This window comes from Chrysochloris asiatica, unplaced genomic scaffold, assembly GCF_000296735.1.
Source record: "Chrysochloris asiatica unplaced genomic scaffold, ChrAsi1.0 scaffold00061, whole genome shotgun sequence".
NCBI classification, from domain to species: domain Eukaryota; kingdom Metazoa; phylum Chordata; class Mammalia; order Afrosoricida; family Chrysochloridae; genus Chrysochloris; species Chrysochloris asiatica.
The window spans coordinates 12,448,390-12,469,616 of record NW_006408579.1 but is presented as its reverse complement, the minus strand read 5'-3'; the positions used below and the strand labels follow the sequence as shown (position 1 = coordinate 12,469,616).

Sequence of the window (21,227 nt, the reverse complement as noted above, 5' to 3'; positions counted from 1 at the left end):
AGGAAGAAAAGCCTGGCAATCTACATTAAAACATCTACCAGTAAAAAGCCTAGATAGGGCTTACAACAGCTTGATCCTGTTATGCAAGTGGTCTCCATGAATCATGGTCAACAACAGCAGCTAATAACAAGTACCATGTAATGTTTAAAGAAAGAACAAAAGAAAAACTAACTGTATAGGGGATTTATAATCCTGTGAAAGAAATTCAATACTGAGAATTCATATAATTATGATAACAAGCCAGAATATGAAACTGACAGGGTTCTTACAAAAGATTATCAAGAAAAAAGCAATTATGAAGTGAATTTGCTGCTGTTATTGTTAGGTGCCATCGCATCAGATGCAACCCATAGCAACTAATTTTAGCCTGTTGTTGTTAGGTGCTATCAGCTTGGTTCTATCTCATAGCTACCGTCTGCACAACAGAAGGAAATGCTGCCCGCTTCTGTGCCGTCCACACAGTTGTTAGGCCGTTGCGCCCATTTCTGTTGCCGCTATGTTAGTCCATCTTGTGGAGGGTCTTCTTCACTGATCCTCTACTATACCAAGCCTAAGGTCCTTCTCCAGGGACTGGTGCAAACATGATCACAGTATGTGAGACCAAGTCTCGTCATCTTTACTTCTAAGGAGCAGTCTTACATAATTAATGATAAATTGATTATGTAATCTCTACTTCCTACGAGATTAATACCATCAGTCCCACACTTTGGTAGTAAGTTTGTGAAAAAAGACTATGTATCTTTCTTTTCTAGGCTTCTTTAGCAGAAACAGATAAAATCACTTTGGAGGTGGCAAAACTTATCAAAGATGACTTCCTACAACAAAACGGGTATACTCCTTATGACAGGTAAGCTGTACTGATTATTTTTATTTGAAGAATTTGTATTTTGTATTGGAGGAAGGAGTTGCCTACACACGTAACTTTTTCCTTATAGAGACTCATTCTAACTCAATGTTTTGTTGTTAAGTACCATGGAGTCGGTTCCGACATAGTGACTCTGCACAGGGTTTCCAAGGCTGTAAATCTTTATGGGAGCAGAAAGCCTCATCTTTCTCCCGCAGAACCACTGGTAGTTTTGAATTGATGACCTTGAGGTTGGCAGCCTGACTCATAACCACTACACTACCAGAGCTCCTTAACTCAATGTACTGGCTTAGTTTTTATATTAATAGCAGCCAACTAATGAAGACCCATATATAGACCCTGCCTTAATTTTGAGGAGCTCTGATGGCACAGTGGTCAAGTGCTTGGCTGCTAACAAATCACAGTTTGGACCCACCAACTGTTCTGTGACATCCATAAAGATTACAGCTTTGGAACCCTATGGGGAAGTTCTATTCAATTCTTTAGGGTGACTATGAGTTGGAATCAGCACCAGATTTATTTGTTTATGGGCCTTGATTTTGCTCTTTTGTCCAGTTATGACAGATAGTATTTTCAGTCATTTAGTGCTGTAGGATAAAGCACTGCACCAAAAGGTCAGTTTGAACTGCAAGGTCAGTGGTTCAAACCCACCACCTTGGAAACCCTATACATGGTCACTATGAGTCAGAACCCACTCGACAGCAGTTAACAACAATTTAATCAGATTAAATTGTACTTTGGATATTGTCAGAGTCTGTAGATGATTTCCTCTTTCAGAAGGTGTTTTCACTTGTCTCCTAACTGCCGCCGATGGTGCTCTCCCTAAACATCGTCACTGCTACTACCTTTGTCATTTCTCTTAAATGTTGAAAATTTGAGCCCTTTCATCATGGGCTAGCTTTTCTCACTCAAATTATATCTGGCCTCACTTAAGACAAAAGAGGAGATTGAAAAATAGAAGGATTGCCCAAATTGAGAGCAACCAAAAGTATGACAGTGTATTGGCAAACAGCTCAAATATCTGTATGTAGGAACCATCCACAAAAAGATATCTCAGTAAAGGGAAAACATTTGAAAAAGGTATAATAGGGATCATGCATGAAACTATATACACATTTGGATAATTGAAGTTGAACATATGTTTGGATATTTTTGGTATTAAATGCTGTGGATAAATAGGGAAAGGAACTATTATTAACTTTTGGGAATTGGAGTTTTTTCTTCATTCATTAAATCATAAGCGTTTAGTGCAAAAGAGTCTTTGTTGTTGTTGTGAAGTGCCATCGAGTCGGTTCCGACCCATAGCGACCCTGTATAGGGTTTCCGAGGAGCAGCTGGTGAGCTTGAACTGCCGACCTTGCAGTTCAAACGGCTTTGCAGTCTGGCGCATTAACCCACAGCGCCACACCAGGACTCCAAAAAAAGTCTTTACAACTCAATTATTCTACCATTTGGCTTTTTTGTTTAACTGCATTGTACCAGAGCAAACCCTCAGAGAATCATTAGATTGTAGCAATATTATTTTAGTGTTCATCCATTTGGCGTTTTTAAACAAGACCATAAACTCTTATATAAAGTAATATATTTTCCATTTGTATATTTTATATATTGAGATTTCTCTGTAGTGGAGAATTTCTTTTTTATTGCTCTTTATCATGCAATAAAAGGAGCTCTGGTAACATAGTGGTTATGAATCGGGCTGTGAATCCCAAGGTCAGCAGTTCTAAACTACCAGCTGTTCCGCGGGAGAAAGACGAGGCTTTCTGCTTCCGTAAAGGTTTACAGCCTCAGAAACCCTATACAGAGTTATTATGAGTCAGAACCGACTCCACAGCACACAGCCACCACCACCACCATCATGCAATAAATGTAAGTATAGGCATACCTCTGAGATACTATGGGTTTGGTTCCAGATCACTTTAATAAAGCAAGTATTGCAATAAGGCAAGTCAAATGAATTTTTTGGTTTCCTAGTGGAATAAAGCATTGAACTGAATGTCGCTATGAGTCACTCAAAACAGCAGAGTGCATATAAGGAGTCTTGATGTGTCACTGTAGGATAAACACTGAATTGCTAACTGCGAAGTCGGTGGTTGAAACCCACCAGCCACTCCTCAGAAACCCTGTAACTGGGTAGCTATGATTAGAACAGGCTCAACAGCACTTAACAAAAATGCATATAAAGTTTATGTTTATACTGTTCTGTTACCTACTAGCGTAGTGGTTATGAATCGGGCTGTGAACCTCAAGGTCAACAGTTCGAAACTACCAGCAGTTCTGCGTTAGAAAGATGAGACTTTCTGCTCCTATAAAGATTTACAGCCTTGGAAACCCTGTACAGGGTCGCTAGGGGTCAGAATTGACTCAGTGGCACTTAACGAACAAAAACTAAATTGTCTGATGTGTAATAGCATTACAAAGAAGTTTGAAATATTGTTAAGAATGACCAGAATGTAACAGTCTCAAAGTAAACACATGCTGTTGGAAAAATGGTGCCCATAGACTTGCCACAAACATTCAATTTGTAAAAAATGCAATATTTGCAATGTTACACTAAAACAAGGTAAGCCTGAAGTCTGCATATTGAATAAAGAAATGAATTCTTTATAAAGTATGAGTCTGCATAGGATTTTTTTTTTGCTCATTATTTTGATGTTAATCTACCCTAGGTTCTGTCCCTTCTACAAGACAGTAGGAATGCTGTCCAACATGATCACGTTTTATGAAATGGCCCGTAGAGCTGTAGAAACTACTGCACAGAGTGATAGTAAGATCACATGGTCCAATATCCGTGAGCATATGGGAGAGATCCTCTATAAACTTTCCTCCATGAAATTCAAGGTAAGTTTTGTTTCTGCTGTAACTTTTTTTTTTTTTTTTCAAGTTTTTATTGTGAATTATGTGATAGTTTACATGGGAGAACGTTAGCTTTACATTCATCCTATTGTATATCATTTCATTGCCATGATTATAATCCCTTCCATACATCATCAACCAACCAAAGTGTATACCCCATAAGCCTGCCCCTCAGTCATCAGCACACAGCTCCTCTCCCTCTCTGCTGTAATTTTTGTTCATAGGAAGTGTTTCTATTTTTCCTAATTGAGTCCAAAACATGTAAAACTTGGATTTGTTATTTACAGTGTATAAAACCAAAACAGGCCTTAAAATCATGTCCAAGTAAGACTCTAATTGGTAAAATTATAGTATGTCACGTCTAAAATAAATGTTGACGTTTTTTCCCTTTCTGTCATAGCTGCCAGGAAATTTAGGACTATAATGCATTGCTGAGCAGTAATTACCTTACCTTAAGTGCTTATTAACATCTTTCCCTCTTGCTCTTCTGAAATGATGTCTCTGCTGTTTACTTCTTTCAATTATCCTATTACACACCATATTTAACTTTCAAGTGGCCTCTTGTTCGTATAGGCAAGGCATAAGTGGATGCGTAAGTGAAGTTATCAGTAGAAACTCAAATGTATAAGATTGTTTTTAAAATATTTGATCAGTTGAATTGTATTCAGTTGCTTCTAAGTCATTACATCTAGGCCTATTTACTAATTATCTATTGAGAATGATACTCTTGAGTGTGTATATAGTATAATACTGAAAAAAAAAATATATATATATATACACTGATCGATAGATACAAATCTATCTGTTTATCTACCCATCTATCTGTGCTGTTGTTAAGTGCCATTGAGTTGGTTCTGACTTATAGAGACCCTGTATAGGACTTCTGAGAAGCAGCTGGTGAGTTTGAACTACTGACCTTGCAGTTCAAACTGACCTTGTGGTTCAGTGCATTGTCCTACTGTGATGGTTTCTGATAATGTGATTAAATGTGATATTTTCTATTTATCCACCCATTGTATCACATGAACATTGCATACGTTTGAAGGGGTTTTTTGGTGTGTGTGTGATTTGGGTGAATTTTACAGAGCAAACTGGATTTTCATTCAATAATTCATATACATCTTTTGACATTGATTATAATCCAATGTAACAGCACCCCTCACACTTCCTTCCTTACAAGTATTTTTTATGTTATTAAATATTCTACTATAGAATTATTTTTGAGGAAGTAGCTTTTCCCCAGTCACATTTTGAGTGCCTTCCAACCTGAGGGGCTCATTTTCTGGCACTATATTTGACAGTGTTGCTCTCCTATTTATAAGGTTTTCAGTGACTAAATATTAGGCAGTAGTTTGTCTCTCCTTCTTCCTAGTCTGTCTTTGTCTGGAAGCTCACCTGAAACCTGTCCATGGGTGACCCTGCTGGTATTTAAAATACTGGTGGCATAGCTTTCAGAATCACAGCAACTTACAAGCCACCACAGTATGACAAACTGACAGATGAGTGGTGGTAAACCCACAGCACCCAGTATCCCCAGGCAGTCCCCGTCCAAGTTTAACCAGGCCCAACCCCACTTAGCTCTGAGATCAGATGAGACCAGGCACATTCAGGTTGGTATCGCTGTAGAACCATTCCAAAACGAGGTGACCCAACAGAATCAGACAATCTCTGTGATATCCCATGCGAGTAAAATTTTGCTAGAGGTAATACAGAAACGGCTGCAAGCATACATTGACAGAGAACTTCCAGAGGTTCAAGCTGGATTCAGAAGAGGCCGTGGAATGAGGGATATCATTGCTGATGTCCGATGGATCAGAGAATATCAGAAAGATGCTTACATGTGCTTTATTGACTAAGCAAAGGCTTTTGATTGTGTGGATCATGGCAAGCTATGGACAACATTGTGAAGTATGAGTATTCGATAACACTTAAGTGTGCTCATGAGGAATCTGTACCTGGACCAAGAGGCAGTTGTTCGAACAGAAGATGGGAACACTGAATGTTTTAAAATTAAGAAAGGTGTGTGACAAGGTTGTATTCTTTCACCATACTTGTTCAACCTGTATGCTAAGCAAATAATCTGAGAAGCTGGGTTCTGTGAAGAAAAACATGGCATCAGGATTGAAGGAAGACTCATTAACAACCTGCGCTATGCAGATGATACAACTTTGCTTGCTGAAAGTGAAGAGGACTTAAAACATTTACTGATGAAGATCAAAGAGCACAGTTTTTGGTATGGATTACATCTCAATGTAAAGAAAACAAAACTCCTCACCACTGGACCAATAAACAACATTCTTATCAGTGGAGAAGAGATTGAAGTTGTCAAGGACCTCATTCTTCTTGGATCAACTATCAACACTCACGGAAGCAGCAGTCAAGAGATCAAACGAAGTATGAAGTATTGCATTAGGCAAATCTGCTGCCCAAGAGCTTTTTAAAGTGTTGTAGAGCAAAGATGTCAGCTTGAGGGTTAAGATGCACCTGACCCAAGCCATGGCATTTTCAGAAACCTCATATGCATGCGAAAGCTGGACAATGAATAATGAAGACCTGAGAAGAATTGTTGCCTTTGAGTTATTGAAAGTGTCATGAGTTGCCAAAAGAACCAATAGATCTGTTTTGGAAGAAGTGCAGCCAGAGTATTCCTTGGAGGGCAAAATGGCCAAACTTCGTCTCTCATACTTTGGACATATTGTCAGGAGGGAGCAGTCACTGGAGAAGGATATCATGTTTGGTAAGGTGGAGGGTCAGAGGAAAAGAGGAAGACCCCCAATGAGGTGGATTGGCCAAGTGGCAGCATTGATGGACTCAAGCGTGGCAACAGTAGTGAGATTGGCTCAGGATTGGACAGTGTTTCATTCTGCTGTGCATAAGGTCGGTATGAATCGGTACTGACTTGATGCCACCTAACAACAACTTAGAATTATTTTGCTGCTGCTGTTAATATTTTCCAATACTTAGGCATTTAGGAAATTTTCAAATGTTGGTTTGAACAGCTTAGTGTATATAGTTGATTTTATATCTTTTCGTAGTATAGATTTCCAGGTTGTAATGACTGGATCAGAGAACTTGAGCTAAAGTCTCTTTTATACATATTACTACTTAGTTGCATTTCATAAGGATTTTAAATGTAGCAAATTTTAAAAGATTTTATATTTCACAAACAACTTGCTTGTTAAATGTGATACTTGTTGTTGTTAAGTGCCATCGAGTCAAATCTGACCCATAGGGTTTCCAAGGAGCAGCTGATGAGCTTGAACCACAGACCTGGTAGTTCAAAAAACTTTGCAGTATGATGCATCAGCCCACAGTGCCACATCAGGACTCCAAATGTGATGCTATCAGATCTTTAATAGTAATAATTCATCCCATGTATCATATACAAGCAATGGGATATGTAACTTCCCAGTAATGTGCACGTTTTTAAGGATAAATTCATTGATTGCTATATACAGTTCACAGGCAAAATCTTTGCTTGGAGTATTGTTTGCTTACATATTTCTAGCCTTAAAGAAAAAAAAACAACGATAATATTTACTCCTGTCTGTGATTTACTTCTACTTCACTTAACCTGGTCCTCAAATTATTATGTTTCTAACTGACAGCGACCCTATATAGGGTTTCCGAGGCTGTAAATCATTGTTGTTGTTGTTAAGTGCCGTCGAGTCGGTTCCGACCCATAGCGACCCTGTACAGGGTTTCCGAGGGTGTAAATCCTTACGGGAGTAGAAAGCCTCATCTTTCTCCCGCGGAGCGGCTGGTAGTTTCGAACCGCTGACCTTAAGGTTCGCAGCCCGATTCGTAACCACTACGCCATTACAGGAGCAGAAAACCTCATCTTTCTCTCATGGAGCTGGTGGTAGATTTGAACTGCTGACGTGCGATTAGCAGCCCAATTCATAATGGCTACTAGAGCTCCTTCACTATAATAAGGGGCTTCAAAAGTTTGTGGGAATATTTCATTATCTTCTAATTCTATTTATCTACAAATTTTAAGTCCCCTCATATTAAATATGTTAGCTACTGCATGCTCTTGACAAATTGAAACCTAAAATGTTTTTTTCTTTTTTCCAGGATCCAGTGAAAGATGGTGAGGCAAAGATCAAGGCAGACTATGCACAACTTCTTGAAGATATGCAGAATGCATTCCGTAGCTTGGAAGATTAGAACTGTGATTTCTTTCCTCTTTTCCCTCAGCAAGCTCATCTGTGTTTATTTTCTTAAATTCTCATCTCAAACACTTGCTTCTGTATTGTGCAGCCTTGAGACAATGTGTATTATCATTTGTTCCTGTGTTTATTTGGTAGGTCTTATATAAAACAAACATTCCTTTGTTTCAGTGTTTGAAAGCCTCCCTATTTCTTTTATCTGAAGTGGTGAATGTAGTAAATATATATATACAATGGCTACACTACTGTAAACTTGTCATGTAGCGTGATGCGCATAACCTTTTCCTAGGTTTGCCCTTTCCTCGTCTCCATGAAATTGTAAACAGGACTACTGCATGTACTCTATTTGCAATGGATTTAGAATGGAAGATCAGGTACTCTGGGAAATGACTCAATATCTATATGGTAAGGAGATTTACAGTTTAACATTTCTAAATAACGGCTTTGCAGGAAGTACTTCCTTTTAAAAAACATGAATGATTAATGACCCAATTACACTTTGCTTTCCCAGTATAAATCAGGAAATGTGCAGGGGGAACGTTACTGTTTTTAAAACAGGTAGTTGTGGGATTCAGCACAATACAAGTGGCCTTCAAAAAGTTTGTGGAAAACTGGAATGAAAATATAGGAAATTTTTCTATGAACTTTTTGTAGCCCCCTCGTCTATGAATCAGTATCCTCCAAGAAAGTGAAATAGAAACCAGGCATTCAAGCTTAGTTTAACATCATCGTCTTAAAACATACTTTATTTCACTAGAAAAAATTCAATATTACTACATTACTAGTAAATAAAATGACATTTAAAACAATCACTGAACACTTGATCCACATCATACCTTTTCTGTTCCACTAGCATCCTAGAAGCCTAAGCTTCTGAGAACTATGTGACAGTATGATTGGAATTAAGCTGCTTACAACTTTCAGGGCCAGCTGGACTGTAGTGATTTAGGGGGCCACAGTGGCATTATGGTTTCATAAAATAATGAGATGTGTCACTTATTTGTTTGTTGAAGTTTTAACCAAAAATTTACCAATTACAGAAATACTTTGACTTAGTTTTTGATTTATTGACTCAAAAGGTTTCTCCAAACATCTGTAATCACAGCAACAGAACAATTTCCAATCTCTTTAATAGTGATGAAATGCGTTCTTGTCTCTGTTGGTAACAGAATCTGTCATGTGAAAAAGATAATTTCATCTTGTCTTTTAAGTATTTATTTAACAATAATGACGTTTGTGTTTGTGTAATACAGCACACTGCAAAATAGCTCTGAGAGCAACAGTTTCCCATGAGCAATGGGAACAGTTTCTGACCAATAGTGCGGCCACCTTTGCTTCCTCTTTGGGAAGAGGCAAAGGTAGGTTGGCATGTCTAATAATCTCAAATACCCAAATGTAATAGCATAGATAAAGTAATTCTTTTGTGCCCTAATATATTATTATTAAAATGTTTAGATAATACATTTCTATTGGTCTATTAAGGAAATATGCAATCAGTAGAGAATTCAATATTTTCTTTAAACCCTTGTGGATTGCTTGCTTACATTGACCTGCTATTAAGGAAAGGTATTCTTCCAACAAACTTTTTTTAATCTTTCAGAGTATTGACAGATAAAAATTATGCAACAGTATGTTGAGAAATGTAGGCATAATGATGCTGCTTAATCAGTTTGCTTCCAACTTTACCTCCTACCAAAGGCCTATGACCAGTGGAAATTCAAGGGATTTCAAAAACTCTCTTCCTACCTTAAACCTACCAGCATTGTGATAGTAATGAATGATCTGATGAAGAAAGTTTGACCGAGTTTGTTTTTTGCTATGCTGAATTTGCATGTACATTCTTACTCCTTTTAAGGATGTTGATGTATGAGTGTGAAGATGCTAGAGAAACTGCTCAGATATCCATTGTAAGTGTCTCTTGACCTTTGTGTTATAGAATTTCAGATTAGGTCACTGACCATATTTCTTTAATAAGACTGTGTTACAGTAATCTTTTTAAAAGATGATGCAATTCTATATTTATTGTGCTGTGCCTGGTCCTGAGTGGAGCCAGTTAAACAAGTTTCATATGTATTTTTCCAGTGTTAAATCTCACACATTGTACCCTTTGAAAATCTTCCATCCTGAAAAAAGAATAGAAGAGGTCATATATATATTGCCTCCTTATCCTCGAAATTTCATTATGTTAAAAGTTGTGTATAATGATTAAAATCTATGAAAAAATAAAAAGTGGATATAAATTAACATTTCCTTTCTTTTTTATGTGTATGGCAAGATCTTCTAGGATCCATATTATCTTGTTATATTCAGTCTTCTCTTTGTTCTCAGCATGAATTTCGAATTTTTTATCTCTCCCTTTCTTTATAAATTGATACTTAACATCAAGACATTGAATCAGGGTCCTTGCTATAGCTTGCAGAAAGTTCTGGAATCATATCCCACTATTATTTTTTAAATATGATACCCAGAATTACCTCAAGTTTTAGTATTCTGGATACTGTTCCATATAATAAAACATTATTATAAAATGAAAAAGTGATTGGTTTCTAAACATGCATTTAAAAACTAAAGGACATCCGTAGTACTCAGCTCAATTTTTGGCAAATAAAGCCTTGTAATTCATTATTTTGCAAGTCAAATTAATTAGGACAAACGGAGCACTGTTACATGGGGCATATTTTGTTTTCTTAAATGTGTGTTTAACAATTTCCAAGGACTCCTGGTGTGGCACTGTGGGCTAATGCATCAGACTGCAAAGTCGTTTGAACTGCCATCTGAGGAACTACAAGGTCGGGGGTTCAAGCTCACCTGCTGCTCCTTGGAAAACACTATACAGGATTGGAATCAACTCGACAGCACTTCACAACCACACAAGGGTTTTGTTTGTGAAGCAAACAACTTTATGTTACTATTGTATCCCTTTAATTACTTATTATGTGCAGTGGGGGAGTAGAAAATTAAGACGGAATGAAAGGGAGCCAATAAAGTGTTATACTTTAAGCTATGGAGCATCATCCTACTGGAGAGTTCTGGTGACAAGAGAACTAGGGTAGTGCTATCTGTCATTGATCGACAGCCATCCCCTGCCAATTGTCAGTTGAAGGCTGCTCCCACATTGGACAGTGAGAGTTAATGGCCAGTACCTACTTGTGGCACTATAGGATAAAGCATTGGACTGCAAGGTTGGCTTGAACAATGAGGTAATTCAAACTCACCAGTCACTCCTTGGAAACCCTATACAGAGTCTATGAGTCGAAACCAACTCAATGGCACTTAACAATAACAATGGGCTCTTGCCTTTCAAGCTGCCTGAGAAATGTGACGATGTTCCTGCTGTGCCTCTGTGATCTCACACATGCTTCCCCCTCCCGCCTTCCTTCAAGTATGTTTGCCGGGGACCAGCCTCGACATAATTATTAGGAGGGTCTCGATAGGAGGATGTGGAGTCGGCAAATGAAAAAAAAATTTTAAAAACTCAGTCATTTTGAGTCTTAGGCAGATGGTGGTAATGACTCTCTCTGATGACTCCCTTTCTGACTGCTGCCTTGACTGTTTATTTCAAAATTGTTGCTTCTTATATCCCATTTAGAATATACTATAATCTCAACAGTCATGTACAAGCAGTTACAAATCAATCAAATATTATATTGTTAAATCAATGGTACAAGAGGAACACAAGGTCACCAAACATTCCTGTGTCTCTATACTCCTTAGTTACTTCTTAGTTACCGTGATAACGTCTGCCTTCTGTGAGCGACTCTGTTTCTTTCTAATCCTCCCTAAAATGTCTGGTTAATATTAAACAAAGTTCTACATCTTAATTTCTAACTTTACCAACATCTATTACTTTCTATAGATTCATTAGTTAGAGATTACAATCAAAAACAAATTTTTGCTATAACTGCTTATACATATAATTGATCAAACAATAAAAACAAGAACATAAAAGTACCCTAAAGTTTCATAGGTAAGAACAAAGCGGTAATTCTCTCATGCCAACAATTTCTCCAAACTTCTAATCTAACTCTTACCTCTGTTCCCAATCTCTCACTGCACTTGACTGTCTCCTAAAAGCCTTAATGTCCTTGACTAAAACCACCTGGAATGTTTCTTACAATTTTAAGCTTGAATTGCTAAAACTTAGCTAGTGTGGTTATTTCTAATGTTAAAACTTATTGTTAATGTAAAAAACAATTTTTATAATTACATAAGATTGAATATGGTGTGAAAGTTAATGTGAAAGGCAACTATTATAACGTAAGGTTTGTTTAAAGTATCTAACGATTATGCAAGATTTTCTAAAACTTCTTATAAGGAAATCAGAAATAAACTATTTTTCCAAGGGAGAGCTAGAAACCATGGGTCCCCTGCATGAATCATCCCTTGTAGCTTTGCTATCCAAGGGTGGCATTCATTGTCGCTCTGCTAAACAATGAACTTTTCATGCATAAAGCTTCTCGCAGTTCTGCTCCTTGGCAGGATGGTGTCCGCCATTCGCAGGATGGCGTGTGCCATATGTTCAGTTGTGTCTCCTAGTGAGCACTAGCACAGGGCTAGTCAGATCCATTTTGGAATAGACACACCTGACGCAGGCTCCTCCTGCTGTCTACTTTTCTTTGATTCTGCACCCAGTGACCACACAGCTCAGATCCTTCTACACATGGTATAGATCTCTCCCTTGGGGTGTGTTTTCGTATAGGTCTCTCCACTGGTCGCCAGAGCAGAGATGAGTGGACAGAGCAATGGAAAAGAAAGAAAAAGTATTTGTACCTTTGCCTCTGCAGTTTGCTGGCAGGTTTCTGCACTGGGAGTGTTCTCTCGCCCCTCTATCCGCTCACTCTTGTTAAAAATGATTGCAGTGGAACATGTTGGCCACCCCAAATCAAAAGTCACCTCCTTTCTTCTTTCCAAATCTTACTCCTGGTAAGCACTCGATCTACTTATTTATCCTTTAACTGAATGTCAGAGTTCCAGGACCATCCTCTGAATCTCTTTTGTCTTGTTTTCCATGTTTTTACTGGTGGGGTGGGGTGGGGTGGTGGTATCTACACAGCTTTTCTGCCGAGTGTGATGTCAGGCCCCACCCTTCTTGTATGCTTATCTTTTCATCTTCCGTGATGTTAGGGAAGTTTTCTATCAACAACTCTTTGACAGTTTTCTCTGTTATTTTTATTTACTCTTCCTGTTCTGGAATTCCAGTCACCCGTAAGTTATATCTCTTCATGATGTTCCACATAACTCAGGTTTTCTTTCTTTCTTTCTTTTTTTTTTTTTCTGATTGTCCTAGCATACTGTTGTTGTTGTTGTTGTTAAGTGCTGTTGAGTCGATTCGGACCCATAGCGACCCTATACAGGGTTTCCAAGGATCAGCTGGTAAGCTTGAACCACCGACCTTGCAGTTCAAACGGCTTTGCAGTCTGGCGCATTAACCCACAACGCCACACCAGGACTCCGTCCTAGCATACTAGTATTAAGAAATTTACCTTCAAGCTCACTAGTTTGGGCTTCTGTTGGTTAGAATCTACAGCTTTGCTTTTCAGTGTATTGCTCATTTCTGTAATCTTAGTATTAACCTTTTGGATTTCTAATCGCAGGTTTAGTATTGTTTCAAAATTTGCATTTATTTTATCTGTTTGTTCTTGTAGTGTTTTCCTGAGTTCTTCTAAAGTTTTTCTCTGTGTTCCCATTGCTTTTCTTTGAAGGTACCTAAATATCTTTCTTTTGAATTATTTTTCAGTTAGTTCCATTACCTTTTCTTCCTCATAATAAAAGTTTTCTCAGTCATTTGTTTGAGCCATTCTCTTGTTTCTTCATGTGAGCTAAAATAGTTGTCTACTGAGGCATTGTAGTGTTGTGCATTTGTATTTAGTTAATGATTGTATGTTGATTTATTCTTAGGCTCTCACCAACTCTCTACTGTAGGTGTAGTTAGAGAATAGAAGCATGTACACCTCTATTTGCCATTAGTTCACCTCAGTTTAGGGTGGGTTTCGCTGGTGTTGGATGGTGTCTGTTATAGAAGTTGGTTGCTATTTGTTCTTGCCCAGTGTGCAGAGCTGAAGAGGGTATGGTTGTGATGGGACTGTATGGGCACAGTAGCTGTCGCCTTTCCTCTTGCCTATGTGAATCTTCTCTGCCAAGCCACCTCTATAATCAAAGCTTCTCACTAAAGTTCAAGATGGCTACACTATGCCTGTCCAGCCATTTACCAATCAGTGTCCCTCTCTCACCATCCCTGCTCAGCTTCACCTATCAACAAGTACTCAGTTCTAACCTTTCCTCTGAAGTCTAGGTTTCCAGGATTTTCATCAGTGTCTGTTTCATTTGTTTGCTTGTATCTTTGTTGTAGAGGGTCTGTGTAGTGTATTCGCCTAGTCTACCATTTTGCCTGAAGTGCACCCACTTTGTCTTTTTGAGATGTTCTTTGAGATCTGTTCAGTTCTTTTACTTCATTTATTTCTTTCACTTTAGCTACTCTACATTGTAAAGCAAGTTTCAGAGTCTTTTTTTTTTTAAATGTTTTATTGTGAATTATGTGATAGTTTACATGGGAGAACATTTGTTTTACATTTATCCTATTGTGTATCATTTCATTGCCATGGTTACAGCCCCATCCATGCATCATCAACCAACCAAAGGGTGTACACTACAAGCCTACCCCCGGTCATCAGCACACAGCCCCTCTCCCTCTCTGGGTCTAAAATTCCCAGCTGCTCCATCTCTCTATGTCATCGTCTCTGCCTCCATTTCAGGCATCACTGCTTCTCTGGGTAGGGTCCCGCTCTCCACTCTTCTCCCTTGATGGTCCCAGGGACCTCCGCTCCTAGCCTGAAAGTTAATCATGCCTCTCCTTGCTACAAAACGGCTACCTTTACATTTCCAACCCTCACAATCAGTCCTGATAACAATTATTCACTATTGTATCACAACAGACCTATCTGCATTTCATTTCATCAACCCCTCCTAGACAGATTGGATACTACTCAGTGGAGATTCTACCTTCCTCCAGGCCCTCTGGATCTAGGTTCCCTATTGAAAGCTTGTAAACCAGTCACTTCTTACCTTTGTAGCCCCCCATTTTGGGTAGCCAATGTCCAAGTTGCCCATCACTGTCTCCTCTGTGTACGGAGGGGGTGGGAATGATCCTTGCTGTAAAGATTTATTCCCTCTTTTGAGCAACTGCATCCATAGGTTCATGGCGATGCATTACGGCTTGCAGAGCATGCATTACGGGCATACACTGCAGTTAGCAAAGTGTGTATACTGCCTGCATAGCCATGATGTTTACAATGCAGGATCTGTCTGATGCCAGTGTTGCATCAAGTTCATCAAATTTTATCAGATTACTCTTTTTTTTCCTTTTCTTTCTTCTAGTTGAGCTCTGATCATCTAGCCATTGAAGCCAGGTCAAGTGGGTATTATCTGCAAGTGTGGGTGTTGTTATGCATATGCCCTCTCTTCTTATCAGCTGGATGCTTCACTCTCTACTCTAGTCCTCTGTGGCTATGTCACTGACTGGGGCCCCAAGAGTCCTCAGGTCTTGCCACACTGCTGGCCAACCAGGTCTCCACCTGGGTTCACAGGAGTCTATTGAACATTGTAGGGCTTAGCTCGCCGCTTCATTGTTGTTTTTCCCTCACTTCCCCTTAGTGATATGAGCATGGTCACCAATTAGAGCGTGTATTCCCATTGAGTCTTAGTCTTGGAAGGGGGTTTTCACTGAGGGGACCCGACCACTTGCCTTGATGTCTCCTGGGCAAGCAACTTGCTTGTTCTTGTAGTAACAAGACTGCATCTTCTTGTAAGAAAGTTTTCACATTCATGAACAAAATAGTGTCATGAGACTTATCCTTGACATCATAGACTGTTAATTTTATTTTGGTCTCCTCATAAATGGGCTACTCAGGTAGGAATGTGACACTAGTCAGAAACAGTGGGTCTCTTGTTCCCTCCACAATTTCTGTGCTTGAGTATCTTGTCAGACTTTGTTCTGCTGGGTGAATTACAGAGATCTGCACCAATGTATTCAGTTTGTGATCACGGGCAGGAGCTACAAGATCCTTTCATGCAAGGATTAATTCCAACTCTGGTTCATCTGGACTCTTCTGAATACTTGTGAGCTGGAACTCTTGAGTATCTCTTGCCTGGACTGTGGGAAGAAAGTGCTGGCCTTCTTCTGATGTGCCTTCCTCTTTGATTTCCATGATCAACCTTTACAGGTGGTTAATTTTCCAAATTTTGTTGTCCAGACGTCACTGTCAGTGATTTCTGGTTTATTGTAGATGTATCTTCACACTAAAGACCTGATATCCCACTTTTAAATTCTGCTTTCTTGTTGTATTCCTCAAAACAGCTGTGTTCTCTGATTATAACTTTGATGGTTTCAGAGATTGGTGAATGGTCAGCCAGATATGGTGCAAACATCTTGATCTTTTGTGAGCTGCTTTGGTTCAGAGTCTGTTTTGACATTCATTTTGGTCTTTCTTTCCTGAGTTTTAATAACTTTTTGCTTTCTTGATGTATGATATCTTTGATGTCATCCCATAACTTGTCTGGGTTTTAGTCATCAGTATTTAGTGTATCAAATCTATTCTTGAGATGGTTTCTAAATTTAGGTGGTGGAATGTATTCAGGGTTGTACTTTGAATCTCTGGGACTTGCTTTAATCTTCTTCAGCTTCAACTTGAACGTGCATTTGAGCAATTGATGACCCTGGCTTTGCTCTGATTGATGACATTGAGCTCCATCATCTCTTTCCACAGACATAGTTGATTTGATCCCTGTGTGTTCCACCCAGTGAGGTCCACGTGTATATTCTCTATTTGTGTTGTTGAAAAAAAGGTATTTATAAGATCTTGGTCTTGCAAAATCCTTTTGTGATCTCCAGTATCATTTCTATAATTAAGCTATATTTTCCAGCTACCAGTCCTTGTTTTCAACTTTTGTATTCTGATCCTAAGTGATTATCAACGCATCTTGATTATAAGTTTGGTCAATTGCAGATGCTGGAAGTTGGTAAGGATCTTCCATTTAATAACTTCTTGCATTAGTGGTTGGTAGATACATTTAAATATGGTCTTACTAACTGATCTTCTTGGTAGGTGTTATTGTTGTTAAGTGTGGTTGAGTCAGTTCCCACTCATAGCTACCCTGTATAGAGTTTCTGGGTAGTGCCTAGTGGGTTTGAACTTCTGACCTTATGGCTCATGCTGACCTTGCAGTCCACTGTATTATCCTGCAGCACCACACCTGGATGCTTAATTCAAGAAGTAGAATATGGGCTCATACAAACTTAGTTCAGTCCAAATCCCATAAAGTACCAATCAGTCTCCCTCTCTCACTGTCCCTGCTCAGCTTCACCTCTCAGTAAGTACTCAGTTCCCTTCTCTAACCTTTCCTCTGAGATCTAGGTTTCCCAGGAACACCATGAAATAGATGAGAAAGGATGTAGATCCAGAGGTTGTCAACTTCTAGACCAGGAAAACCAGTAAGAACATCTCATCACTAACAGGATAGATCTTAAAAATGGTCTTTTTGATGATAATGTGATGCTATTCCTTTTCAATTTGTCATTACCAGCTTAGTAGACTACATGTTTTTCTGATTCAGAATGGCTGATAGCAGTTCATTTCAGCTCACGAATGCCTGGGATATCTATAAGAGTTCTATTTCATTTTTGATGACTTTCAATATTCCTAGGTTCTTGTCTCATGTATTTCATGTTCCAATTATTAATGAATGTTTGTAGCTGTTTCTTCTCATTTTGAATCATTCCATGCCAACAGATGAAGGCCCATAAGAGCTTTGCTCCATTAATGTCACTAAAGTTGATTCAATTTTGAAGAGGCAACTCTCTCCTAGTCTTATTTTGAGTGCCTTCCAATCTGAGAGGCTCATTTTCAGGCACTATATCACACTGCTATTCATCAAGTTTTGTCACTGATCAACTTTGAGAGCAGTAAAAGGTCCTCTTTCTTAGTCTGACCTAGTCTGGAAGCTCTGCTGAAACCTATCCACCATAGGTGACCTTGCTAATATTTTAAATGCCAGTAGCGTAACTTCTAACATCACAGCAAAATGCATGCCACCACAGTACAACAAATTGATAGGTGGGTGGTGGGTGATACCATTAGAATGGTTCTGATGGGAAAAAGACAAAGAATACCAACGATTGGCGTGGATGTGGAACAAGCATAGCTCGCATACATTTTTGGTAGTATAAATTTATAAAATCTCTTAGGGAAACTATTCTGGTAGTATCTGCAAGTTGAACTACAAGAATACCTTATGACTCAGGAATTCTTTTACAAAGGAATATAACAAAATTCTACATTCAAAACTATAAAATTCACAATGTCCTGGCGTATTGCCACCACCAAAGATAAGGAAAACTCAGTCAAGAGAAATAGATCCATAAATGATAGGGTTACTGGAATTAGTAGACAATGACATGAAAAAAAGTTATTATAAATGCACCCCACTATTCTGTAGTGAAGAGAATGAGAAAGAGGGAAATGGGAAAAAGAACCAAATGGAATTTCTAGAGAGTGTAAATACAAATCAGGAACGACAATTTTCCTAGAAAAGATGAATTGTGGGTTAAATGTGGCAAGAAAAGGCAAATGAGCTAGAGAAACAACCAACATAAAGCACAAAAAGAAAAAGAAAAAAATGAAGCCATCCTTCCAGCAGACCTGAGTTGTATGTACTGGATTCTGGGTGTGAATTGTTGGTCTCAATTGCACTATATGCCACAATGAATGTTAGGCTCAGGAAAACAGCTCTTATGACCTGTTGTGTTGTGTGTCTCAACCATATACTGAATTTAATAGAGGCTAAAGAGTTCTGGTGTGTGCTGTGGGTTAATAATGCACCAGACTGCAAAGCCATTTGAACTGCAAGGTTGGTGGTTCAAGCTCACCAGCTTCTCCTCGGAAACCCTCTACAGGGTCGCTATGTGTCTGAATTGACTCGAAAGCACTTAACAACAACAAGGAGAAAGGCAGATACACTGTGCAGTATATGGCTCCATCTTCTGGCCACTCATGGAGTAAGAGTGATTTCTATAGGTGTACTGAGGTCGCACTGCTAAAAGCAGAAGGCTCATTAGGACACCTCAGAATGATTCTGTGCATGTTGTTAACTATCCCTCTGTCACATAATAAAAGTCCTGCTACTCAGGTTATTGGAAAAATGATTTAGTACTGTGGCACATCCAAGGGATAATTTAACCATTTCCATGTGGGAAGCTCCTAACACTCTTATTTATTTGAGGCTCTATGGAGGAAGAAACATAAATATGAGCAAAGTGGTGAAGAACCCTCCTAAAAAAATATATATCTGGTAACCACCACCAGCAAAAATGTAAACCTTGATATGGGGTTTGGAGGAGGACAAAAACTGAAATAGAACTGCAATTGGACCCAAATGAAAACCCAAAATTTACTGAAAGAATTTATGAAGCAAAAGACAAAAGGGCACTGACTGGCATATGTACCTCCACAATTGTCTTAATTTCATAGTGCTGCTGTAACAAATACTGCAAGTGAGTGACCTTAAAGAGCAGACATTTACATGTGTTTTCTCATAGCTCAAGGGGCTGAAAATTCAAATGTAGGGTCCCAGTCAGGTTGATTCTCACCTTGCCATTAATTGCAGGCATTCTTTAGTTCCTTAGTTTTTATATGATACTCACATGACTCAATTCTGTCTCAGATCTTATTGATAGTGACTGAGGTATTCATTTTTCATTTCTCAGAAAACATAACACTGGGCTCTCAAACGTGTTAATCAAGGACTTTCACCTCCCTTACTGGCTTCAGGTTACAGGCATTCATAGACTGTTATAATGGCTTGCTTAAGCATCCTCATGTCCCTGTGTGGAGCAATCAGTTAATTGCTCTTCAAGCAAGGTTGTCATATCAAAATCACCCAGAGGTACCAGTAATTATCAATGCATTTTGATTACATGTTTGATCAAATTCAAACTGAAGAAGTTGGTAGAATTCTTCAATGTCATCACCACTAGCTTTAGTGATTGGTGCATACATTTGAATAATAGTGGTATTAACTAGTCTCCCTTGTATCATTTATCATAGTGTGCTTTTATTCATCCTTAGTAGACACACAATTTTCCAAGTGGTTGTACCAGTTTTCCCTCCCAACATCAGAGAATGAGAATTTGGGTTTTCCACACTCCCATCAAGTTGTTGTTGTTTTTTAAAATATACAATTCAAAATGTGTATATTGTATTTAAGGTGAAAGTCTACATGGGGAATTATGTTCCCATTTTACAATTTTTATACAAATTATTCCATGACTGGTAACATTTTTCATAATGTGTCAAATTTCTCATTATTTCCATTCAGTTTGCTGTGTTTACATTAATCAGCTTCCTTGGTCCTCCTTAACTTCTCATCTTTGTTTTAGGGTAAATGTTGATGGTTTGCACTCAGTGGTTGATTATTATAGAATCACAGTACTCATGGGAGTCCTGGTGTGGTGCTGTAGGGTAAGCTCTGGACTGCTAACCACAGAATTTGCTATTCAGATCTCCCTGATGCTCCTTGGAAACCCTATACAGGATTGTTAAGAGTCAGAACTGACTAGACAGCACTTAACAAAAATATCATGGGTGATACTGTTTATTTTTGGAGTCCTGGTGTGGCACCGCGGGTTAATGAGCTGGACTGCAAGGTTGGTTTGAACCACAAGGTCAGTGGTTCAAGCTCACCAGGTGTTCCCTGGAAACCCTATACAGGGTCGCTATGAACCGATTTGATGGCATTTAACAACAAAACAACAATAACAGTTACTTACTTTATAAGAAAAGCTGTTATTTGGCTGAAAGGTGACTTCTAGGAATGACTTTAGTCCCAACTTCAAAGGGTGTCTTGGAGATTCTGCTAGTCTCTATTGGTCCAGTAAGTCTGGTCTTTCTTAAGAATTTGAGTATTGTTCTACCTTTTCATCTAGAACTTTCTATTGTGTCCCAGGTTAGAATGGCCAGATGTAGTAGGCTGGCACCATCTAGTTCTGGACTCAGGCTAGATGAGGCTATGGTTCGTATGGGCTTTTAGTCTTGTTTTTTTGTTTTTGTTTTTTTAAATATTTTATTGTGAATTATGTGATAGTTTACATGGGAGAACATTAGTTTTACATTCATCCTATTGTATATCATTTCAATGCTGTGGTTATAATCCCCTCCATGCATCATCAACCAATCAAAGGATATACACTACAAGCCTGTTCCCCGGTCATCAGCACAAAGCCCCTCTCCCTCTCTGGGCCTAAAGTCTCCAGCTGCTCCATCTCTCCAAATCATTGTCTCTGC

General features: G+C 38.7%; 1 protein-coding gene across 1 annotated transcript in view; it reads left to right on the top strand.

The window, feature by feature from the left end:
* ATP6V1A (ATPase, H+ transporting, lysosomal 70kDa, V1 subunit A) overlaps positions 1 to 8,417 on the top strand; it is a 76,248-nt gene extending 67,831 nt beyond the window's left edge. Inside the window, exons 13-15 of the mRNA XM_006864174.1 lie at positions 753 to 847; positions 3,535 to 3,706; positions 7,799 to 8,417. Of these exons, the coding sequence (XP_006864236.1) occupies positions 753 to 847; positions 3,535 to 3,706; positions 7,799 to 7,891 (360 nt within the window). The 3' untranslated portion in view covers positions 7,892 to 8,417. The remainder of the gene's footprint in view (positions 1 to 752; positions 848 to 3,534; positions 3,707 to 7,798) is intronic.
* Positions 8,418 to 21,227: the final 12,810 nt, after the last annotated feature.